Source organism: Medicago sativa, chromosome 2 (genome assembly GCF_051527215.1).
Source record: "Medicago sativa cultivar Bolivia chromosome 2, Bolivia_mono, whole genome shotgun sequence".
Classification (NCBI taxonomy): domain Eukaryota; kingdom Viridiplantae; phylum Streptophyta; class Magnoliopsida; order Fabales; family Fabaceae; genus Medicago; species Medicago sativa.
The window spans coordinates 55,199,282-55,225,163 of NC_140750.1; the positions used below are offsets into that span (position 1 = coordinate 55,199,282).

General features: G+C 35.7%; 1 protein-coding gene across 1 annotated transcript; it reads left to right on the top strand.

Moving 5' to 3' along the window:
• The first annotated feature begins 3,867 nt into the window (after nucleotides 1–3,867).
• On the top strand, nucleotides 3,868–10,639 carry LOC146949025 (uncharacterized). Its single transcript, XM_085745150.1, has 6 exons — nucleotides 3,868–7,273; nucleotides 7,431–7,572; nucleotides 8,645–8,872; nucleotides 9,652–9,846; nucleotides 9,924–10,012; nucleotides 10,198–10,639. The coding sequence occupies exons 2-6, from the start codon at nucleotides 7,507–7,509 to the stop codon at nucleotides 10,412–10,414; spliced, it is 795 nt and encodes a 264-aa protein (XP_085601276.1). The 5' UTR covers nucleotides 3,868–7,273; nucleotides 7,431–7,506; the 3' UTR covers nucleotides 10,415–10,639.
• The last annotated feature ends 15,243 nt before the right edge of the window (nucleotides 10,640–25,882 follow it).

Genomic DNA, 25,882 nt, shown 5'->3' on the forward strand with positions numbered 1-25,882 from the left:
TCAAGACCATCTACCAACCATACATTATCAATTGAGGTAGAGGAATTACCAATAGTTCCTGTACCTATGATCTTGCCTGACTGGTTGCCTCCAAATTTCACATTTCCTCCCTCTTTCATTGTTAGGCTGAGGAACATGGACTTGTCTCCTGTCATGTGTCTTGAGCAACCGCTGTCTAGGTACCATGATCTTTGCTTTGGCACTGCTCTTAGACATACCTGCATCATTGACATTTTTAGTTTTAGGTACCCATTGTTCTATGGGTCCTGGAAGGTTAGTACTTAAGGCTTTACTCTTCACTTCTTGTACCTTGTGCTGTGAGTTGGGTTGCTTCTGATTAACCATCACCTTAGGTTTTGGTACTTCAGAAGCAGTAACTGTCTTCTTCTGAAACTTAGACTTCAGAACCCCAGATTTTGGCTTCACCAGACTCTGAGGAATAGGTTCTGATCTTTTCAGGATCCTAACCTTTGAAGTCTTGGAATCAGATTTGATCATAGCCTTTGACTTAGAGTTCTTTGGCTTTGAAATAATCTTAGCCTTAGAACTAGAAGCTTCAGGTTCTGATTGAACAACAGTTTCCAACTCAGCCCCTTCTGGTACAAAGAATGTTTTCAGACCTTCCTTGATGCATTCACAACAAGACTTTAGATTGGTTTTCTCCAGTTTCACCTCTGGAAAACCAATTCCTCTGCCATTGTTCTTGTAAATGCTATAAATCATAGAAGCTACTCTGCTTCTGTCAATGCCAGATATAATGAAATCTTCAAGAGCAATTTCATGATTACTTAAAGGTTTTTCATTACACTTTTCTTGTAGCTTCTGACATAAGAACCTGAGCTGGTCTTCATATGTTTTACACATGAAGTCAAAGCCCCTAAGTCCTTGTTCAGAAGCTTTCAGATCCAATAGAGTTGATTTTTGCTGTTGTACCAAATCAGCATATTTTTCTTTTAAATCCTTCAACTCATTGGTTCTTACTTCAAAATGTGTAAGAAGTTCTTTAAGTGACTCAACAAGTTCATCTCTGGGAATTTTGGAATATACCTCATTTTCATCTTCTGAGTCTGAATCTGATCCAGCTTTTGAAGTTGCTGTTGCTACCAACCCAACAGCTACCTTTGCATCTTCATCAGCTTCCTCTTTATCAGATCCAGATTCACTACCCAGATCATCCCAGGTTGCCATTAAACTCTGCTTAATCTGCTTCTTGAATTTGGTTTGAATGTAGACCTCTTTGATTTGTCCTTTGACTTTTCTCTTTGAAGATCAGGGCATTCAGCAATGAAGTGTCCAGGCTTCTTACAGTTGAAGCATCCCTTCTGATCTTCTTTCCTTGAGCTTCTGGAGTTACCCCTTTTGGCGAGAAACTTTCTGTTCTTCTTGGCCAGATATTGAAGTCTGTTTGAGAGCATGGCCATTTCAGCAGCATCTGGTTCAGAATCTGAACTTGACTGTTCTTCCTCTTCAGATTCAACCACTCTGAGAGCTTTTGATGACTTGCCTTTGGATGGAAGATCTATTGATTTACTCTTCTTAGTAGACTCATGTTCATTAAGACTTAACTCATGAACTTTGAGATAACTAACAAGATCTTCGACACTTAAAGTGTTTAAATCTTTAGCTTCCTCAATGGCAGTCACCTTCGGTCTCCATCTGGCAGGTAAGCTTCTGAGAATCTTGCTTACATGATCAGAAGCAACATAGCTCTTCTTTAGAATCTGTAGCCCAGAAACTAAGGTTTGAAACCTTGAGTACATCTCCTCAATAGTTTCATCATCCTTCATCTTGAATAACTCATACTGATGTACAAGCAGAAGAGCCTTTGCTTCTTTGACCTTCTTGCTCCCTTCATAATTTGAACAGAGAAAAGCAAACATAGCTTTGGCAGTGGATTTGTCACTCATCTTCATGTATTCTGCTTTGGGTATGGCAGTGACAAGAGCTCCTCTGATAATATGATGCTTCTTGTAGAGTTTCCTCAGTTCTGGAGTATGTTTCTTTCTATCCACAGCAGCTCCTTCTTCATCAAGGACTAAATCACCAACACCATCTTCCAGAATATCCCATAATTCTTCATCCAGGCTCATGATGTAACTGTAAAAATTGGTCTTCCACCAAGAGAACTCTTCAGCATCTCCATTGAACTTTGGAACTTTTCCAACACTGGTTTTCTTACTATCACTATAATCATGTGAGACATTTTTATAGCTAGTATCACTAGAACCAGAACCATTAGGAGGAGGAGTAGTCATGTTTTTCTCAGATCTTTGACTGTTGCACGGTTAAGTGTTACACAACAGACCAAGGCTCTAGATACCAATTGAAGGTGAGAAAAACACAAGAAGAGGGGTTGAATTGTGTTTTGAAAAAATTCTTCGTTTCTCCTAAAAACTGAACACACTGATCAGAAGCTAGGTGAGACAGCTTCTGAAGTGATAATCAGAATCTAAATGCAGCGGAATAAAACAGAGAGAGAGAAGAAGAACGACACAAAGCAATTATACTGGTTCCTTCCACAATCCGGAAGTAGTCCAGTCCCCCTTGCACTTCCAAGGAGATTTCACTATGAGTAATATCTGATTACAAATGCTCAAGCACACAAGCAAGAGACTTCCAATGCTCAAGCACACAAGCAAGAGACTTCCTTTGCTCAAGAACACAATCAAGAGACTTCCTGCTCAAGCACAATTGCAAGAGACTTCCTAACTAAACAAAATTACACAGAAAATTGTTTAAGGTTAAACACTTGATATACAATCAGAGGTGCTCACAATACAAATCAGATACAGACTCAATGGACTTAAGAATTTCTAAGATATGACTTTGAGACACAGAAATTCTAAGTGAATGCAGAACAATTTCAGCAGAGGTTTGGTACTTGTGAAAATCTTGTGAGTCTTTCGTTCAGCGTTCTTGCATTACCAAATCTCTAGGTCTTCACTCCTTTATATAGAGGTGTGAAAGAGACGTTGTGAAATTGCCAGCACACCAAAGAGTCGTTGTTGAAGCTTGATCTTTCACCAATGATCTTTTGCCTGATTTGGTTGTTGTCCTATGAAGAACAAATTTGAAATCCATTCCTTATCCAAAGGAACATCTATGCAGGCGAAACCGTATTCTAGAGCTGTTTTCTTGTCCTGTAGCGTGGACACAAAACAGAGTAGTGGAGAACGTGGTTGTACAATTCGTACAAAGTACAATGTCAACGCTTTCGTCCAAATTGCAAGCACACGCCTTCAAACACCTTTGAAATGACCGTCGCAAACTCCACTAATCCTTTGTTTGTGTTTTCGAATCCAATAGACAGCTTTTGCATTGATAATTCTTCAATTCTTGATTCTTTGCAAATCCAGTTGAAATTCAGCTTCTGGTGAAATGGCTTCTGATGAGGCAGCTTCTGATGATGCAGCTTCTGATGATACAGCTTCTGATGATGCAGCTTCTGATGATATGACTTCTGAACTTCTTGTCTTCAGGAGCACTATTCTTACTTCAGAAGCGTCTTAACTCCAGGAGCACTATTCCAACTTCAGAAGCGACTTAACTTCAGGAGCGCTTTTCCTCTTCAGTAACAAGTTGCCTTCAGGAGCGTCCAAGCTTCAAATTTTTGTTGTTTCCTTAGCTCTTTATTTGCTTCATTCAGAACCAATGATGATGTGACTTTATAATTATGGTCATGTACACTTGAACAAATATTAGCTAGTCCAATTTACAATTTTTAATACCTTGTTATCATCAAAACTCTTTAAGGTTCATTGTTAAACACATTTTGTTCCAACACACTATTGATTCATAATTGTTGAACATGTTTTATGAGATCTGTTTTTATTAAGACCTAAATTTCCAACAAGGTATCGTTCTTCTCATACCATCGATTGAAATTGAAATCGATTTAGTGTAAAAGATGATTGATTTGGTCTATTTTTTTGTTTGCTTCATCTGTTTGCTTTCTTATCTATTGCATGTTTCAATCTTTATTATTCTACATTATCGTTGGGTTTTGTTTGGTCTTTGGTTGCATGTTTTAAAAAAGGGTCTTTTTGATTGTGGTCTAGGATGATCAGATGCTTTTTTGGTGTTTTATGTTTTCTTTGTGTGATGCATGTCCGATTGCATGTTGGTAATTTCCCATTTTTACAATTTGGTCTTTGGTTGCATGTTTTCAAAAAGGGTTTTTCGATTGTTGTCTAGGATGATTAGATGTTTTCTGTTCTGTTTTTTGTTTTCTGTGATTTAGGATTTGTGCTGAGCATGTTTTTTATGATCTTGTGCAGGTTTCTTTCTCATCAAGCATAAGGTTGTGTGATTGTGGGAGTTGGTGCTGTTTATGTCAATTATTTGTTGTTATTTTGTTTTGTTTTTGTGTGATTTTGCTCACTTTGTGTTGTTTTGTTTTTTTGATGAGTATTGGATAATGTTTTTTAAAACTGACTTATATGTTGTTGGGTTCTTTTTAATTTGATTTCGGTTGCATGTTTGAGATAATTGGAAAATGTTTAGAGAAAAGCAATAAGTTGTGATTAAGTTGCAAATAAACAGATTATAAGCCATTTGAATCAGTGTTTGTGATCAATTGATGTTAAAGATGGCCATGGATATCATTTAGTTGATCACTAAGTAATTTTAAGAATTTGGTTGCTGTTTGTGTTATTTTTGTTTGCTATTGAATCATGATTTTGTTATTTCTTTTTGAAACCAGGGAGATTTTTGCTAACTTCTTTGGAATATTGAACTGATTTCATTAGGTGTAGGGCTCATAGATATGGCTACGTGCGAAATTTGAATGAGAATGACATTTGGTTCTGACAAAAGTTTGCATACACTGATTTGATTCCTGCTTAAAAATTTGCATTTCAAGATGATAGTTTTTTATTCTAAATTCTGTATGATAAGGATTCTAAATGTTGTATCTAAGGTGTGAAAAACTAGTATAGACTTCTGATGCAGAATTTGGAACCAACATTGGAACTGGTATAGTCTTGGTTTACTTTCTTGGATATATTGAAATGATTGTTATCTGGAAATTTGCTGAAAATCTTAAGTTCTTGTGATTTGGTTGTTGACTTTGATAGATAGTGTTTGTCTGAGAATAAAGTTATAATGATGGTGTTTGATACAATATTTGAGTGAAAGATAGTCTCTATTTTCTTTCAAATTCCATACAAGTTTATTCATTTGTAGTCTATGAGCCATTGGACCACTTTGGTTTTATAATATTGATTGATTTGAATTGTTAAAATCTGATGCTTAAAAATTTGCTGGTATAGTGTTGGTTTGCTTTCTTTGATACATTGTATTGAACTGATTGTTACCTGAAAAATTTGCTAAAAATCTTTAGTTTTTGTGATCTGATTGGTGACTTTGGAAGCAAAAGCTACATTATTACTGATAATATTTTCAAGACCTAATAAGGTACCATAAACAGGTACCATAAACATATCCAGATAATAAAATTAATTTTACATATATAGATTGCTAGAAATAAAAGGAATCTGTTGAAGCCTAATAAGGTCCTTTTTAATACAGGCAAGTGAATTCCTTTCTACATTAGGTGATCTAATTATTTGTTTTTCAGGTTTATGAAGGAAATCAAGGTTGGCCCTTTATTGAAGAGGGCTCTTACAAGCTGCTGATTGAAACTATTCTTTGTAAAGAACAAACTTGTGATGAAGACAAGGTAAACATTCAGAAATTTGACACTTATTTATTATTTTTTATTCACAATAAGTTCTCATGATATTCATAAATGGAAATGTGTAATTATACATTGATTTTCTAACCAAACTGAAGTTTTGAGACAAAATATCAGGAAGTAACAGAGAGAGTATATTTCTATAGTTTTGATAATTTTGTTTTTTGGTCAAGTTCTGTAGTTATAATTAGAAATATAGACAAATACGTAATTCACCTTTGTTCCCTCTACTTCTTGATTAGCAGCTATATTTTTTTTGTTCATATTGACTAATGTTTCAATAAGTGTTCTGAAATATATCTTTAACTACTGGTTTTTAACTTAATTGGATTTATGTAGAATATAATTGAAATAAGGGAGCTTTTTGTGTTCCTGTTGCTTTACCCAATATGTATAGGCTGAGTGCTGATGTGTGTGGATGTTTTGCCTCGCTAAATGGAGCTTTGAGTGGCTATTTTTGAACATTAGTGATGTTAGTGGTGTAAGACAAAATGCCTACATATTATCATGATCAAACTCACTAAAGTATTAAATTGATATAGATGAATGCACCCTGTGCTTTGGTTTTATAGATGAATGAACAACATGTTGCTCTTTGGTTTTATATAGAAACGGAGATGAATGCATTTATGCTGTTCTTGGGAAGAGCTTTGCGAAAATTCTTCTCCTAAGTGATAACTATCCAAGCATACCAGCTTCTTTGCACCCTGTGCTTTTATCTAAGCCCATTTACTTGTACTTCAGTGACATATCGGAAAATATGCACAGGTGGTTCCTAATTTTCTCCCTTCGTACTATTCTTGCCCTGTACAATTAGCTAATTTAGATCAAATGTTTTTCACCTGCCCGGTTGAAGCAATGCTTATCGGTTTTCTTTGAGCGCTACCCATGTCTCTCAACAAATCACAAGGTAAGCATTATTGATGTCATATTTTCATTGTTTTACATTATCCATCATTTTTACCATCCACAAACTTGAAGTTTGTTAAATATATGCTAACTTTATCATCTGTTCACCTTACTTGATATTCAAAGGCACGCACCTTCACCTTAATATGAATTGGTACGTGGTAGGTTTAAATTAGTTCACATAATTCTGTTCTAATTGCTTCTAAAGGTTTTATTTTGTGTACTTGTGATTTATTTTTGTCGATGTTGAGGATATATCATAATGTGATATCTGCATATTATGGCTGAATAAAGACTTAATCTTTTTTTTTATATACAGTTTTTAGAGAATTAACTTATTTAAAGCAGCATTTTTTTTTAAAAGAAATTTATTTCAAGGAGCTCTTTTATAGTTGCAGTACAGTATCTTAATGAATTGAACATGGAAAGTTGTTTTCTAATGGGGTAATTTATGTTGCACATATGTGAAGAGGGGCATGTCTTTAGCAAAGTCACCACAGCTAGATAGTGCAAATATTATGTAATCTATTTTATTGATAGTATTGTACTATAGGACATAAATCATCTAAACAAATATACATAGGATGAACAATGCAAATCCTGCCTCAGAAACCAAAAACTTATCGAGCTCTTTTAGAGGAAAAAAGCCAGTATGAGGCAAGACTAAAGGTATATTGATCTTCTTACAGGAAACATCTAACCCCTTATGCCAAACCCTATGCTTTTAGTCCATGTGCATGAGTGAATTGTTTTGTGTTTCTCCTGTCATATAAAAGTTTATTAAAGAGCTTCTTTATGATTATTTACTTAATAATAACGTTTATAGGAAGAGCAAGAAGCAGCCATCAAGCAGATGAGAAAGAACTTAGTAATTAAAGCAAAGCCGGTACCAAGTTTCTACTATGAGGCGCCTCCGCCTAAGGCTAAACTCAGGATGGTTCTTGATCTCGGGTTGCAAAACAAAAAGAGTATTTGCCAAAATACATAACAAAATTGGATTATATTTTATGATCATAGCTTTTTGGATATCATTATTATGTTATCATATCATTTTTTGGTCTATTACTGATCCTGATTGGATATTGTATTCTTTCTTGAGCATATTTCAAATTTCTTTGTGAAAATCCTCTATGTTCTTCAGCTGTATGTGCATATATCCAAAGTGTACTAACTTTATAATATGGAATCACTGTTTGATGGAATCTAAGCTGTCATGTGAAGTATTTTCCAGGGTTATCTCAAATTATAATAACAATCAATTTGTTTTTCTGTGAATATTTAATGGCTAGGAGATCATAGAGTATTCTTGCTGTCTGTATAATGGGCCCGTTATGAAGTTAATGTGAAGTCTGATGTTAGATTATTTTTCTTGGCCTCTCCGTGGTGTTATGTTGTTAGTTTGATTATAGATTAAAGATCATGAATTAATCTCTCTTTCTTTCTCTGATTGTCTATGCTTTGTTATTTTGTTTGTAACCCTTTCCCCATCTCACATAAATAAGGAAGAATAAATTTTGGCCAAGAACCTATTCATTGTATGGTTTTGGTTGAACCATTATTGGTTTCCAAAAGAGAATTTGATTCCATTATTTGCAGATTTTGACAGAGATAATCAGAGGCTGAATATGTATAACCTACAATGTTTGAATTGAAATATTACTGTGAAACTAAATTCTACTTCAATGAATCTCTGTTGTTTTTCCATTGATTGTATGTAATTAATGTTATCATCACAGTTTAGATTGTAATTTTTCTCCCTCTCTATTCATATCTTTTAGTGTCTTTCCTAATACCTTATACTCACTAAAACCTGCAAACAATTGAATACACAATTTGTTCAAAACCGTTTTTGTTCAATAAGCATAAATTTTCCATCATGACAAAGAAAGGGGAAAAGGAATTATCTACTAACTATTTATAAAAATTTTGCAGGGTTGTTTTACAATTTTGCAAATAACACTTTATCGACCAAGAAAAGGCTATCTTTGAGAAAGTAAAACCTTCGATGTTTGTTTATATAAATTCAAAATTTGATTGTAGGAATTTTGGATGATGCCATTTGGTTTCTCTACACGAGAGAAGAAGTGGTGTGAATTTGCAGAACCTATTGACGGGGAATCAACTGAATTTTTGCGAATCTTTGCACTGAAGTATAACATGGTGATTATAAGCCCATTTCTTGAGAGGGATATGAACTACGGAGAGGTTATTCGGAACACTGCGGTTGTGATTGGGAATCACGGCAATATAATTGGGATACACAGGAAGGTAAATTCTCTAAACTTTCTACTTCCACTTCTAATGGAATAGACCGTCTTTCAGCTATCTAATAAACATACAAAATTTTGCACAACCATGTAACAAGAGTCGGAGACTTCACTGAGAGTACATATTATATGGAAGGAAATACAGGTCACCCTGTATTTGAAACAGAATTTGGAAAGATTGCCATTAATATATGTTATGGTAGGCACCATCCTTTAAACTGTTAAACTTTTGGCTTGAATGGCGCCGAAATTGTTTTCAACCCTTGTGCCACTGTTGGTGAACTCACTGAAGCAATGTGGCCAATAGAGGTCAGTTGTTTTATATTGATGGAAGACATGTTAAACTCTTTTCTGGTATTACTTAATGTTTATAAATTATTCTAGCATACATGTAGGCCGATATTCCATATTTCTCTAAACCGTCTTTGAAGTACTTGCTTCAATGTTGATTTGCTTTATAAAAAGGGACAAATTGAAGTGTATTGTTTTGAGTAAGTAAACTCATAAAAGCAATTAGAGGGATATGCTACTGTCATTAACTTGGTGGCATTTGGAATATGTTTGATTTGGTCATATAAATTTAACAACACATGCTATACCCATGTTTGATTAGTTTACAGTTATTTTTTTCTCTCCCATTAAGCCACTGTAATTTTTTTTAATACATTTGTCATTGCTATGACACTACTATGTAGCTCTACATTTTCTCTTAAATTTGTGTTCAATAACCGATCTGATGTTTTGGTCTTTGGTTCTGATAGAGTTTGTGTACTGTGGCAGGTTAATCATGCCCTTTTGGAAGAAATACAGCAAATTAATCGCCGAATTATTGACACAGTAGTAGACATAAGTAATGAAGATGTTGATTCAACTACAGCTGCTGCTGCTGACTGGGTTCATGGGACCATTGTCAAATGTTCTTTCATTCCTGTGTCTCTCAGCCTATCTTTAAAATCTGAATATGCTTCACTACAGGTATGGACTCCCAGATTTTGCAACTGATTTTTTTTTATAGCTTTTATTAGCCTTATTTGTGTTTTATCACCTTACAGTCACCTATTCAGCCTCTGCGCTTGCTGGTTCCTCCAAATTATCCTAATTCTTCTCCCATATTCATAGACAAGTTTCCAGTTGAATCCCGGTGAGATAATGGGACATTTTAGCCCCACATGCTTTAATTTTGCTAATTTCGGATCTGAAATGTTTTGTATTTTCTCTTCCAAATAGTGGCAGTCTACACAATGCATGTATCACTTTTCACCCTTATCTTTAAATTTTGCTGCGAATTGTTTCTAATGCATAGTGTTATTATATATGTTATGGCAGTAAGGGGAATGAGGATCTTTCAGAGAAAGCAAAGGTGAAGCTTAGCATGTCCTTATGTAATTTCTCACAACCTATGTCCCTTAAGGATATAGCAAAGACTTGTGTGATGCTTCTGCTCTCGGTGTTATTTCCGAGTATGCACAACAATTTGGTGGAGGAACATTCAGCTCTAAGTATGGAGAATGGCACGAGTTCACATCTTGGGAAGATTTGTTAGCTGCATAATGAATTATTCTTAAATAGTGGCAAACATTATATGAAGACCTTTTTAATTTTGGCCTAGGAGGTTTCAAACATTATTATATTTCAACTAGCAACAAACCTGTTGTTTATTCAATAATAGCAAATTAGAATCCTCTCCATTTGTTAAACGAAATAGAGAACTCCATTTATAAAGTCACATGAGTAATATGCATCTCTTTACATTATTTTTGGATGAAAATTAAGGTTTGGGACATAATACAATTGCATAGTTTCATCTATGTTTTGCGTCTATCTAATGATCTCATTACAGATGACAAATGACAAAGATGACACTAAGAATTTGCTGAGTTATTAGTTTAAGGGGATTGATCTGCATATTTCTGAAATTAGGCAATTGTGCGTAGTTTCTATCTACAGTTACATTGCATTCATGAATTTACTGAACTCATAATGAGTCTGATCATGTTGCACATATGCATGTTTGAAAATAATCTTTTGAAGAAAGATGGCTTATACTAAAATTCAAGTCTATATTTTATCTGTTACCAATAGAATTTACCATGTCAGTTGAGCTAATATTTTTGAGTATTTAAATTGTGTTAGAGCTTCTTTCAAAATTAGTACACTATATAATTGATCTATTCTGAAAGTTTACTGTTCATGTCTAGAGAATTGATATATCAGGTTGATTGCATAGCAGAAAAATTGATCACAATGAAATATAGAGAACCAAATTAGTACAATGCAGTGAATTGTGTTAAGAGTTTTTTTTCTTCAAATTAGTAGAGTTTGGTTTGGTGCTATATCATTGATCACACAAAATAAATTAGCAAAAAAAAACGTTGAATATAAAATAGAGATTGTCAATTTCATTGGATAAATTATGAAAATGGAACACATGAAGCTATTAGAGGAAGTAGAAGCATACATGAAGCAGATATAAGTGAAATGGGACTCATCATCAAATCTAAATGTTGCATTAGAATCTCTATCTTGTGCGTGTTAATGTTATTAGTTTTCCCTTTCGCATGTGTACAGTGTACTTGACCCTTTATTTTATGCCGTTTTTTATAGTACTTGAACAAATAGAGAAGTCTTTCGAAATCTTGTGCAATATCCATTAATTTGCTCATTTTTCTTTTGGAACAATTTTTTACAAGATACGTTATTCAACCCGTGCGAAAGATAAAAGGTATATTATATGATATTATATTTGAGTCAATAACGGCATAAAATAAAGGAAAAATGTTTGTCTCGCACTGGTATGAGAAATATATAAAAATCACATATTTATGATCTCTAAATATATATGCTTCTTTCGTTAATTTTTTCAGTCCTTTAGTCGGTGGACATTTTGCCAGTGATGATAATTTGGTGATTTTTCTCATTAACTTCTTATGTTAGAGAAAATGTTATGTGCAAACCTGTAGCACTTCTCTTTTTTCTTTTTGGAAAGTTGTCAAATATAGTTCTATACCCACTTGGTCTTTTATTATAGATAGTGAAAACAGTTTGGTTTTGCTAGAGGTAGGTGGCTAAAGATTGTCTTTTTAATCATGAGTATTTTTGATATTGTCTCAAATTTAACTTTGTAATTTATTAAACACAACTACTTTAGAATCTATGTTGTATAACTTCTGTTTTGGTTTCGTTTATGGTAGACCTGTCTAGGACTTGATATGTTATGAATCATGATTTTTTATATCTATATGCATGTAATATCTATATTTGGAATCAGTTTACTTTTAAGCGTTAACAAATATGTTTTTGCAAACAAAATTATCTGAAAAAAAGTAATCCACCCCGTGCGAAGCACGGGTTTGTAACTAGTTTTGTTATAAAATTCGAAATTTCCTCGAAGCCAAAGCTGTGTGATTTCAATTCTCCTTCATCCACAAAGGACAAAGACTTGTTTCTAGTTGGTGACTTTTGAAGATCTTTCCTTGTTTTATTTTGCTAACTGAGTCGTCTCTATAATATTAGTAACTATTGCACTTCCGTAGAACACACTTCGTTAGTCCCTTTGACTCGTGATATATGGCTTTCACTATCATTGAAATGTCTTTCTTCAAATATACACGCTCTGGTCACTAATATAAGCAAAAATCTATTTTTTAGTTACATTCAATTAATAATGTATGTGGTCTTTATTATATGTCACATACATCATTAATTGAATGTATCTAAAAAGTAGATTTGTGCTTATATTAGTGATCGGTTGTTACAAGTCACCCTTTGGTGGTGTCTTTTATCAAGTCACGCCTTAAGGTGTGATTTTCACTTTTTAGTTATAACTTTGCTGAAAGACACCTTCATAAAAGTAAGTTGGTGTCTTTTCGCAAATGCTCATAGAATAACTTGATAAAAGACACCTTCACAAAATGTGTCTTCTATCATAACCCATATATATATATACCCCGGTCACTAATATAAGCAAAAATCTACTTTTTTAAAAATCTATTTTTTCAAAAAGGTATTATTTAAAAAAATGTGGAAAATAAATTACTACTATCATTTAATAAAATGAAACATCAATACTTATTCTACCGAGAAGATTTGAGTTAAACCTTGAAGTTAAAGTATTAAATTATTAGCATTGAGCTAATACACAAAGAAAAGCTGGGTATTTTTTATTTTATTTTTAAGGGGGGAAGCTAGCTAGGTATGTCATGTTGTCAAATAAAAAATAGATTTAAATGATTTTTCTCTCACTATTTTAGAACAATTGAAGTTTTAATCCCTCATTTCAAAATCATATTTTTATCCATTTATTAAAAAAGTGAGTGTTTATAATGTGTTTTTTATTGACATAGAAATTCAATATAGTAATACAAGCTCTATTGCATTATTAATAGAATTTGATAGTCATACCAAAAAAAAGGAGGTACACTTCATAAGCTGATTGTTAACGTTAACACAATCAGCACGCTAGTCATTAATCCATATCAAGCAATCTAGATTTTAATATTGCAGATTTTATTTTATTTTTATAAATCAAAAATACCAATCTTAAAAATTAAGACTTTCAATGAAGTGACCGTATGAATGCCTAAAATTGCTGACCGAAGACAATCTTTGTTGCTTCAAGACGTAGCAATTACTGTGGCATTTTATTTTTTGTGTTAATGTTTGATTTCTAATCAAGGATAATTTGAACCAGCAAAGCAAGAGCTTGTTTGAAACACTTTCCAAAAACTCTTTTTTAGTTTTTAAAAACTTGAAAATTTAAAACTTATTTGATAAACTATTTTTAAAATTACAGTTTTGGAAACTGTTTTGAATTTTTTAGTTTTGGGAATAAAAAACTAAAATATGTTAAAGGATAACTATTGTGAAAAGAGGACTTATATATTTCAAAAACTGAAAACAAAAACTATTTCAAACATGTCAGTGTGGCAGTTTTGGTCAAAGAGAAAAACAATTATTGTGGCAGCCAATTGGTCAAGACTTGCGATTAAGTAAAAGTCTTAAATCTAGCGCGTAAATTCATTGCAATTCCCTTCCTAAATTGGCACCATTTCAGGGGTAAAGATCCTCTTCATTTATAACTTTTTTCCATTTGTTGTAATTTGGAGAGATATAGACAAATAAAAAAAAATGATGGTGGGATCCACTTAGTGATAGGACACAAAAAAAAAAGTGGTGGATCCTATCACTAAGTGGATCCTACCATCATTATTTTTTATGTGTCTCTCTCCAAATTGCAACAAATAGAAAAAATTATAAATTGAGAGAATCTTTACCCCATTTCAGACCATAGAAGAATAATTAGAAGAAAACTTGCATTACAATTTTTTAATCTTCATCTTCTCCTCCAATTCAAATTTAGCTTCCATATGGTTAAGCCAATGTCATTTTTGTTCTTCTTGACACTTCATCTATCAATAACTGCAGGTACTCTTACACAGAAATTAAATAAATATCATAATCTTTCTCTTCACTTATTCTAATTCTCATTTTTGGCAAATTAATTAACACACACGAATATATTCAATGTTCAATGTCTAAAGTATCTTTTCTATTTTGCAGTGGTATTTTCAGCGGAATTCACTATAGTTAACAATTGCAACTACACAGTGTGGCCAGCTTCATATACAACCAATGGAAATGCAACATTATCTGAAGGTGAGAAAAACACAAGAAGGGGGGTTGAATTGTGTTTTAGAAAAATTCTTCGTTTCTCCTAAAAACTGAACACACTGATCAGAAGCTAAGTGAGACAGCTTCTGAAGTGATAATCAGAATCTAAATGCAGCGGAATAAAACAGAGAGAGAGAGAGAAGAAGAACGACACAAAGCAATTATACTGGTTCCTTCCACAATCCGGAAGTAGTCCAGTCCCCCTTGCACTTCCAAGGAGATTTCACTATGAGTAATATCTGATTACAAATGCTCAAGCACACAAGCAAGAGACTTCCAATGCTCAAGCACACAAGCAAGAGACTTCCTTTGCTCAAGAACACAATCAAGAGACTTCCTGCTCAAGCACAACTGCAAGAGACTTCTTAACTAAACAAAATTACACAGAAAATTGTTTAAGGTTGAACACTTGATATACAATCAGAGGTGCTCACAATACAAATCAGATACAGACTCAATGGACTTAAGAATTTCTAAGATATGACTTGAGACACAGAAATTCTAAGTGAATGCAGAACAATTTCAGCAGAGGTTTGGTACTTGTGAAAATCTTGTGAGTCTTTCGTTCAGCGTTCTTGCATTACCAAATCTCTAGGTCTTCACTCCTTTATATAGAGGTGTGAAAGAGACGTTGTGAAATTGCCAGCGCACCAAAGAGTCGTTGTTGAAGCTTGATCTTTCACCAATAATCTTTTGCCTGATTTGGCTGTTGTCCTATGAAGAACAAATTTGAAATCCATTCCTTATCCAAAGGAACATCTATGCAGGCGAAACCGTATTCTGGAGCTGTTTTCTTGTCCTGTAGCGTGGACACAAAACAGAGTAGTGGAGAACGTGGTTGTACAATTCGTACAAAGTACAATGTCAATGCTTTCGTCCAAATTGCAAACACACGCCTTCAAACACCTTTGAAATGACCGTTGCAAACTCCACTAATCCTTTGTTTGTGTTTTCGAATCCAATAGACAGCTTTTGCATTGATAATTCTTCAATTCTTGATTCTTTGCAAATCCAGTTGATATTCAGCTTCTGGTGAAATGGCTTCTGATGAGGCAGCTTCTGATGATGCAGCTTCTGATGATATGACTTCTGCAGCTTCTGATGACGCAGCTTCTGATGATGTGGCTTCTGGACCTCTTGTCTTCAGAAGCACTATTCTTCAGGAGCAGCTTACTTCAGGAGCACTATTTCTTCAGGAGCAGCTTGACTTCAGGAGCGCTTTTTCTCTTCAGTAGCAAGTTGCCTTCAGGAGCGTCCAAGCTTCAAATTTTTGTTGTTTCCATAGCTCTTTATTTGCTCATTCAGAACCAATGATGATGTAACTTTATAATTATGGTCCTGTACACTTGAACAAATATTAGCTAGTCCAATTTACAATTTTTAATACCTTGTTATCATCAAAACCCTTTAAGGTTCATTGTTAAACACATTTTGTTCCAACAATCTCCCCCTTTTTGATGATGACAAACAAAAGTATTTAAAATTGATCAATTGTTGTTAATCTAATTAACAAGTTGACTTTGGGGTTCTGAGGTTTGTAAGCTCAGAATCTGAGGTTTGTAAGCTCAAACTCCCCCTGAGTCTGATAGTCTTTAAGGTGAGGTTTGTAAGCTCCCCCTAAGTTCTATCCAGGTTAATTAAATTCATTTTTCGCACAATAAAAAATATCAGAGCTTAAAAACAAAATTGAATCATTGAAAGAATTAACTTATAGATAAGAAGAATGGTTCAATTAATTTTACTTGAATTTTGATACTCCTTCGTTCGTTCATAGCTTATACCAATAAGGTAAGAATGATAGAAGTTTTTCAAAAATTTCAAATGCCATTAATGGGGCTCAGAGCCTTTAAATACTTGTCACATATACTCCCCCTTTTGTCATTATCAAAAAAAAAAATTAAAATAAGCATAAAAGACAAAAAGATTTGAGAAAAACTCAAACAAAAGAGAGTATACAAGAAATTAATCAGATCAAAAATAAATGAACATGAATATCTAAAATATCAGAAGCAGCTAAACAGTCAGAATCAGTAAGCATTCAGAAGCAAAGAGAATTAAAACAGAATGGTTTCAGAAGCAAGGACTAGGAATTTAAAACAAACAACAAACAAAAAGAAAAACACAAGGGTGTGCAACTAAGGGTTGGTTTGATGTTGTTTCTTCATCTCCTCCATTTCTTCAATCTTCTTCTGCAACAGTTCTTCAAGCTGTTGTTGCCTCTGGAGAAGAGCCTGTTCCCTTTCCTTAGCTTCTTGCTGCTGCTGTGCCATCTGTTTCTTCAGAAGCTTACACAACCTGGCTTCTCTGGTCAAGTAGTCCGTTTCTGAGAAGAAAGGCTGGTTTGCCAGGAGCAGTGTAGAACTTCTTACTCTGAGACTCTGATTCAGATGCTCCATTAACTTCCTGACAGAAGCTTCCTTGCTTCTGATGCACTTAGCCCTTATGCTTTCAATTAGCTCAGTTGCCCGGTTCTGAAGAGATGCCCAGGAGTCATCATATGCACTTGTGAGATCAATTGTCCTTCGTTGATCCACAAGATTATGCAACTGACTCAGGATTGAGAGAAGCTCAGAATTAATATATCTAGATTCCAGGATGTTTGAGGGTGGTTGTTCAAGGATTTCAAGATCAGAATCACTGATTTCCAAATCTTGAACAGGGTTAGGAACTGGAATGGTAAAGTGTGTTTGTGTGTTTGAAGATGAAGGCTGGTCAGAGGCAATGTGAGTGGTAGAGGTTGAGGCTTGAACATTGACTAGAGAGATGTCAACATCCATGGGAGTTGGTTCTGGGGAGTGTTCAGGTAAAGGTTGAAATTCAGTTTCAGTTGGTGGTTGTTGTGGTGAAGATGATGTTTGAGTGTTGAGTTGGGGGTCAATGGTAGCTGTTGGTGATTGTGGGGGTGTTGTGGGTTTATGTGGTTCAGGTGTTTGTTGATGGGGGTTTTCTGAAACAACATTTTCAGAAGCAGCTGCTTCTGGAGTTGCTTCAGAGGCCTTTTCTGAAGTAAATTTGTCTATGGGTAACTCACCTGAGTAGTGGAGAGCAAGATTGTCTAAGACAGAAGTGTCTTCTATTGGTTCAGGTGCTGATGGTGAAGAGGGTGAAATGGGGAGAGAGGTGACTGGAATCTGAATTACCTGATCTGCAGGGCCAGCTTCAGAAGTGATCTTTTGTGGATCAGCAGCTTGAGGAACTACTTCTGAAGTTCCCTCTTCTGGAGCATTTTCAAAAATGAGCATCATATCGTCTTCCTCATTGTCTTCAGTAGGCTTACCAGCAATGGCTCTTACTTCAGCCAATTTATCTTTGTAGAACCTATCACAATCTTCCAATCCCAAGGCCTTGAGCTTTTCATCTCTTTGATGAATGTATTGTGCTTTTTGTTCCTTTCTGTCTGATATAAGATCAGAAGCACGTTCATCTGCCATCCTTTTCCTTATTGGAGTCATCTCAACCATAGGACTCACAAGTTGAAGGGGAGCCTTCTTCTTCTTCAGCTTGGGATCAGCCTCTTCTTTCTCCATTTCTTCAAGAGCTTCCTCCAGCTGCTCTTGGGTGATTACCAAATCTGCCTTACCTTTTCTTCTTTTCTGAGGAATAGAGGCAGCACCAACCTTCTGCATCTTTCCTTTTTCCTTGATAGAAACAGGTTTAGCAGCTTCTGACTCAGTACTAGTTCTGGCCTTCTTTCCTTTAGTAGGAGCAGCATCAGATTCAGAACTAGTTCTGGCCCTTTTCCCTTTAGGTGCATCAGAAACAGCAGCTTCTGACACAGCAACTGCTTTGGCCTTCTTGCCTTTCCCTTTAGCAAGAGCAGCTTCCTCCTGAGACCTCGCATCTTCCTCCAAGACGTACTCAGCTACTAATCTAGCTAAGTGTTCAGGATTACTTTCCTTAACTATGGAAGGAAAGTCCCTGATAATCTCAGATTCTTCTGTGGTCAACTCCAACCATTTCTCATCTTTAGGAGCTGTCTTGAAAAAGTGCATTGAATGCAAAGTCTTGCTACTGATAGTCTTCTTTGCAGTAGAAACTTCGAAGCATTTATCAGAAGCATCCCTTGTTCTTCTCAACAAATCCAGCACCTTCCCTTGATAAAAGATCTCAGAGAGCAATCTTCCATAGGGCACTTGTTTCCTTCCTTTGACTGTGCTTTCATTAATAGCCCAGCAGAGATGATCCAATACATATCTTGGAAAGTTTATCTTTTCCAGATTGGTCATGAAGTAGATTGCTAGCTTCTGTTGGTTGTTGGGTTGATCAGACCCACCTGCTCTTTGAAAGAAGCAATCGTTGCTGAATTTCACCAACATTCTATTGTGAATCTCCATTTCAGAAGGCTTAGCATCTTTGTTACCACCCAGAAGAGTGTTGTAGTAGTTTTGCAGCAGGACATCATCCTTCTTAACAATTTCTTGAAACCTCCCTTCTGCATCCATTCTACAAGCTTTAGCAACAATCTCCTCTGTGATGATTACGGGAATACCCATCACTTCAGACCTTATCTCAAGGCTACTGAAGGAAGTGGGATTCAACTCAATCTCCTTCTTTCCTTTCTTCGACCCAGCTGGTTTATCTGCTGCCTTCACAGACTTTCTATTGACAATTTCAGCCCTTAACCAGAAATCTTTGACCAAGTTCACATATGTTGGCCCATTTAGCATGTTGAAGTAGCCAGACAGTTTCTGAGTTTCTACGTAGCCTTCCATGTCCACTTCGTACTTCTTGAGTGAAGTGAAGTCCACTGGTGATTCTACTTGGACGATTAAGGATTTCCATGGAATATCCATAGTCTTCTCTTTGTAGATGGACCCAGATTCTGATACGCTTTGCTTGTTTGATGTAGATTCTGAAACTATTGAGCTTGATGATGCCATTTGATGATTGACGAAGATTTGAAGAAGATGAAGATTTTAGGGTTCTAAGGTTGAGAGAATGCGCTTACTTCGCAAGAGGTTTGAGAGCAAATGTGTTTGTTGTGAGTGAGTACTGTGTGAATTGACAAAGTGTTAAAAGTAAAACGATTGCAATTCAAAAGAGACAAACAAACATAACATTAATGACAAAATTGGGGGCGCGTGAAAAGTACTTTCAAAGCTATTAAATCATCATTGCCCTTTTAGTTATACACCAACACATACAGGCCACGTAAGAAGTTCACAGAGTAACTACCAAGTTAGTGGGCCAGAAGTTACTTTTTAAAAGGTAACTTCCAACGTTTCCACTAATTCAACTATTCAGAAGCAACAAATCCAGCTTCTGGACTTCAGATGCTGACGTCATCATCAGAAGCGAGTTTTCCTCAGAACCTCAATAAAGAGCTTCTGATGGACTACCGCTTCTGAACTAACTTCAGAACCTAAAATCCTATTCAGGAGCAAGCAAGCATTTAATCAGATACAAAGTGCATGTTCAAATTTTTCTTTATAAAATCAAATCTTTCAACAGTTAAAGGCTTAGTAAATATATCAGCCCATTGATTTTCAGTATCAATGAATTGTATATCTAAAATTCCTTTTTGAACATAATCTCTGATAAAATGGTGTTTGATTTCAATGTGCTTCGCTCTTGAATGCAAAATTGGATTTTTAGACAAACAAATAGCAGCAGTATTATCACAATAAATGGGAATACTGTTAGCAGTTATCTGATAATCTTCCAACTGATGTTTCATCCAAAGTAGTTGTGTACAACAACTTGCAGCTGAAATGTATTCTGCTTCTGCTGTAGACATAGCAATAGTTGTTTGTCTTTTGCTAGCCCAGGATATAAGATTATCACCCAGAAATTGACAATTGCCACTGGTTGACTTTCTTTCAATCCTATCACCAGCATAATCAGCATCACAGAATCCAATTAGCTTATAATCTAAGGATTTCCTATAAAGGAGTCCAAGATTGGTCGTTCCTTTCAAATACCTGAAGATTCTCTTGACAGCAGTCATATGAGATTCTCTAGAATCTGATTGGAATCTTGCACACAAGCATACACTGAATAAAATATCTGGCCTAGATGCAGTGAGGTATAACAAAGAACCAATCATACCTCTATACAGCTTCTGATCTACTTTAGCTCCTTCATCTTCTTTGCTTAAGGTGCACGTAGGGTGCATTGGAGTGTTCATCACTTTACAATCTTCAAGTTTGAACTTCTTCAGAAGCTCCTTTGTGTACTTTGATTGATGAACATAGACTCCATCTTTGCATTGATTGATTTGAATGCCCAGGAAGAACTTCAGCTCTCCCATCATGCTCATTTCAAATTCATCCTGCATTAACTCAGAAAATTCCTTGCAAAGAGATGCATTAGTAGAACCAAATATTATATCATCAACATATATTTGCACAACAAGAATATCTTTCTCAAGGGTCCTTCTGAAGAGTGTAGTATCAACCTGTCCTCTTTTAAAATCATTTTTGATTAAGAAATTACTTAGTCTATCATACCAAGCTCTGGGAGCTTGTTTCAAGCCATATAGTGATTTCTTCAGTTTAAAAACATGGTCAGGATATTTAATATCCTCAAATCCAGGAGGTTGCTTGACATACACTTCTTCTTCTATGACACCATTTAGAAATGCACTCTTGACATCCATTTGATATAATATTATGCCATGATTAACTGCATAGGAAAGAAGTAACCTGATTGCTTCCAATCTTGGAACTGGAGCAAACGTTTCAGTGTAATCAATGCCTTCTTGTTGACTATACCCTTGTGCAACAAGTCTGGCTTTGTTTCTTGTTACTTCACCTTGCTCATTCAGCTTGTTTCTGAATACCCATTTTGTTCCAATAATGTTCTTGTGCTGAGGTTTGGGTACCAGATCCCACACATCATTTCTTTGAAATTGATTCAACTCTTCTTGCATAGCTAGGATCCATCCATCATCTGAAAGTGCTTCATCAACTGTTGTAGGTTCAATCATTGAGATTAGTCCAATCATTGACTCTTCTTGTCTGAAATGTGATCTTGTTCTTCTTGGACTATCTTTGTTTCCAATGATTAGCTCTTCAGGATGTGAAGACTTGTGTTTGAATGTGTTTCTGGGAGGATCTGCTTGATGTGAGCCATCTTGTGCTTCATCAGAAGCAGCTTCATCTTGTGCTTCTGATGTGGGTTCAGCTTCTGAACTATCTTCAGATTCAGCTATCTGATCAGGTTCTGGAGTAGCTTCAGGAACCTGTATCTCTGCAGAACTTTCACCTTGCTTTGAAGTTTTATCTTCAAGCTCCTTGTCATCAAATTTAACGTGCATAGATTCTTCAACACAAAGTGTTTCTGAATTATACACTCTGTATGCCTTTGACCTTTCAGAGTAACCTAAAAAGATTCCTCTTTGGGCCTTGGCATCAAATTTCTTTAGGTAGAGCTTGTTGTTCAGAATGTAACATGTACATCCAAATTGATGAAAGTAAGAGATATTGGGTTTTCTTCCTTTAAAGAGTTCATATGCTGTTTTCTCCAAAATAGGTCTAATATAGATCCTGTTTTGAACATAGCATGCTGTATTCACTGCTTCTGCCCAAAAATGTTTTGGTAAATTGTTTTCATGAATCATGGTTCTGGCCATTTCTTGTAAGGTTCTATTCTTTCTCTCTACAACCCCATTTTGTTGTGGTGTTCTAGGAGAAGAGAACTCATGGAAAATTCCATGTTTTTCACAAAAAGCTTCAAATGGCTCATTTTCAAATTCTCCACCATGATCACTTCTGACTTTCAAAATTTTTGATTCTTTTTCAGATTGAATTTGAGTGCAGAAGCTACTGAATACATCACACGCAACATCTTTACTCTTTATGAATTTCACCCAAGTCCATCTGCTGTAATCATCAACAATGACTAATCCATATCTACTTCCATATAGGGATGCAGTACTCACTGGTCCAAATAAATCAATATGGAGTAATTCTAAAGGTCTTGAGGTTGAAACAATGTCTTTGGTTTTAAAAGATGATTTCACAATTTTCCCTCTCTGACATGCACCACAGAGTGCATCTGAATGATAGTCAATGTCTGGTAGCCCTTTCACAAGTTGTAACTTACTAAGCTTAGAGATTAACCTCCAGTTAGCATGTCCCAACCTTCTGTGCCACATCCATTTCTTATCATTCACTGATAGTAGGCACATCACCTTCTGATCAGCCAGTTCAGAAAAATTGATTTTATAGACATTGTCAACTCTCTTTCCTTTGAACACAATGGATTTGTCTTCCTTGTTGATTACTGTACAGTTGGGTTTTTCAAAAAGCACATCATAACCATTATCACAAAATTGACTAATGCTCAAAAGGTTATGTTCAAGACCATCTACCAACCATACATTATTAATTGAGGTAGAGGAATTACCAATAGTTCCTGTACCTATGATCTTGCCTGACTGGTTGCCTCCAAATTTCACATTTCCTCCCTCTTTCATTGTTAGGCTGAGGAACATGGACTTGTCTCCTGTCATGTGTCTTGAGTAACCACTGTCTAGGTACCATGATCTTTGCTTTGGCACTGCTCTTAGACATACCTGCATCATTGACATTTTTAGATTTAGGTACCCATTGTTCTATGGGTCCTGGAAGGTTAGTACTTAAGGCTTTACTCTTCACTTCTTGTACCTTGTGCTGTGAGTTGGGTTGCTTCTGATTAACCATCACCTTAGGTTTTGGTACTTCAGAAGCAGTAACTGTCTTCTTCTGAAACTTACACTTCAGAACCCCAGATTTTGGTTTCACCAGACTCTGAGGAATAGGTTCTGATCTTTTCAGGATCCTAACCTTTGAAGTTTTGGAATCAGATTTGATCATAGCCTTTGACTTAGAGTTCTTTGGCTTTGAAGTAATCTTAGCCTTAGAACTAGAAGCTTCAGGTTCTGATTGAACAACAGTTTCCAACTCAGCCCCTTCTGGTACAAAGAATGTTTTCAGACCTTCCTTGATGCATTCACAACAAGACTTTAGATTGGTTTTCTCCAGTTTCACTTCTGGAAAGCCAATTCCTCTGCCATTGTTCTTGTAAATGCTATAAATCATAGAAGCCACTCTGCTTCTGTCAATGCCAGATATAATAAAATCTTCAAGAGCAATTTCATGGTTACTTAAAGGTTTTTCATTACACTTTTCTTGTAGCTTCTGACATAAGAACCTGAGCTGATCTTCATATGTTTTACACATGAAGTCAAAGCCCCTAAGTCCTTGTTCAGAAGCTTTCAGATCCAATAGAGTTGATTTTTGCTGTTGTACCAAATCAGCATATTTTTCTTTTAAATCCTTCAACTCATTGGTTCTTACTTCAAAATGTGTAAGAAGTTCTTTAAGTGACTCAACAAGTTCATCTCTGGGAATTTTGGAATATACCTCGTTTTCATCTTCTGAGTCTGAATCTGATCCAGCTTCTGAAGTTGCTGTTGCTACCAACCCAACAGCTACCTTTGCATCTTCATCAGCTTCCTCTTTATCAGATCCAGATTCACTACCCAAATCATCCCAGGTTGCCATTAAACTCTGCTTAATCTGCTTCTTGAGTTTGCTTGGTTTGAATGTAGACCTCTTTGACTTGTCCTTTGACTTTTCTCTTTGAAGATCAGGGCATTCAGCAATGAAGTGTCCAGGCTTCTTACAGTTGAAGCATCCCTTCTGATCTTCTTTCTTTGAGCTTCTAGAGTTACCCCTTCTGGAGAGAAACTTTCTGTTCTTCTTGGCCAAATATTGAAGTCTGTTTGAGAGCATGGCCATTTCAGCAGCATCTGGTTCAGAATCTGAACTTGACTGTTCTTCCTCTTCAGATTCAACTACTTTGAGAGCTTTTGATGACTTGCCTTTGGATGGAAGAGCTATTGATTTACTCTTCTTAGTAGACTCATGTTCATTAAGACTTAACTCATGAACTTTGAGAGAACTAACAAGATCTTCGACACTTAAAGTGTTTAAATCTTTAGCTTCCTCAATGGCAGTCACCTTTGGTCTCCATCTGGCAGGTAAGCTTCTGAGTATCTTGCTTACATGATCAGAAGCAACATAGCTCTTCTTTAGAATCTGTAGCCCAGAAACTAAGGTTTGAAACCTTGAGTACATTTCCTCAATAGTTTCATCATCCTTCATCTTGAATAACTCATACTGATGTACAAGCAGGAGAGCCTTTGCTTCTTTGACCTTCTTGCTCCCTTCATAATTTGAACAGAGAGAAGCAAACATAGCTTTAGCAGTGGATTTGTCACTCATCTTCATGTATTCTGCTTTGGGTATGGCAGTGACAAGAGCTCCTCTGATAATATGATGCTTCTTGTAAAGTTTCCTCAGTTCTGGAGTATGTTTCTTTCTATCCACAGCAGCTCCTTCTTCATCAAGGACTAAATCACCAACACCATCTTCCAGAATATCCCATAATTCTTCATCCAGGCTCATGATGTAACTGTAAAAGTTGGTCTTCCACCAAGAGAACTCTTCAGCATCTCCATTGAACTTTGGAACTTTTCCAACACTGGTTTTCTTACTATCACTATAATCATGTGAGACATGTTTATAGCTAGTATCACTAGAACCAGTAGGAGGAGGAGTAGACATGTTTTTCTCAGATCTTTGACTGTTGCACGGTTAAGTGTTACACAACAGACCAAGGCTCTAGATACCAATTGAAGGTGAGAAAAACACAAGAAGGGGGGTTGAATTGTGTTTTAGAAAAATTCTTCGTTTCTCCTAAAAACTGAACACACTGATCAGAAGCTAAGTGAGACAGCTTCTGAAGTGATAATCAGAATCTAAATGCAGCGGAATAAAACAGAGAGAGAGAGAAGAAGAACGACACAAAGCAATTATACTGGTTCCTTCCACAATCCGGAAGTAGTCCAGTCCCCCTTGCACTTCCAAGGAGATTTCACTATGAGTAATATCTGATTACAAATGCTCAAGCACACAAGCAAGAGACTTCCAATGCTCAAGCACACAAGCAAGAGACTTCCTTTGCTCAAGAACACAATCAAGAGACTTCCTGCTCAAGCACAACTGCAAGAGACTTCTTAACTAAACAAAATTACACAGAAAATTGTTTAAGGTTGAACACTTGATATACAATCAGAGGTGCTCACAATACAAATCAGATACAGACTCAATGGACTTAAGAATTTCTAAGATATGACTTGAGACACAGAAATTCTAAGTGAATGCAGAACAATTTCAGCAGAGGTTTGGTACTTGTGAAAATCTTGTGAGTCTTTCGTTCAGCGTTCTTGCATTACCAAATCTCTAGGTCTTCACTCCTTTATATAGAGGTGTGAAAGAGACGTTGTGAAATTGCCAGCGCACCAAAGAGTCGTTGTTGAAGCTTGATCTTTCACCAATAATCTTTTGCCTGA

Excerpts from the sequence above, each read along its gene's own strand:
- LOC146949025 (XM_085745150.1), top strand. The coding sequence starts at position 7,507 with ATGAGGCGCCTCCGCCTAAGGCTAAACTCAGGATGGTTCTTGATCTCG. Across the intron at positions 8,873-9,651 it reads TAATTGGGATACACAGGAAG|GTTAATCATGCCCTTTTGGA; the intron begins GTAAATTCTCTA and ends GTACTGTGGCAG. Across the intron at positions 9,847-9,923 it reads CTGAATATGCTTCACTACAG|TCACCTATTCAGCCTCTGCG; the intron begins GTATGGACTCCC and ends ATCACCTTACAG.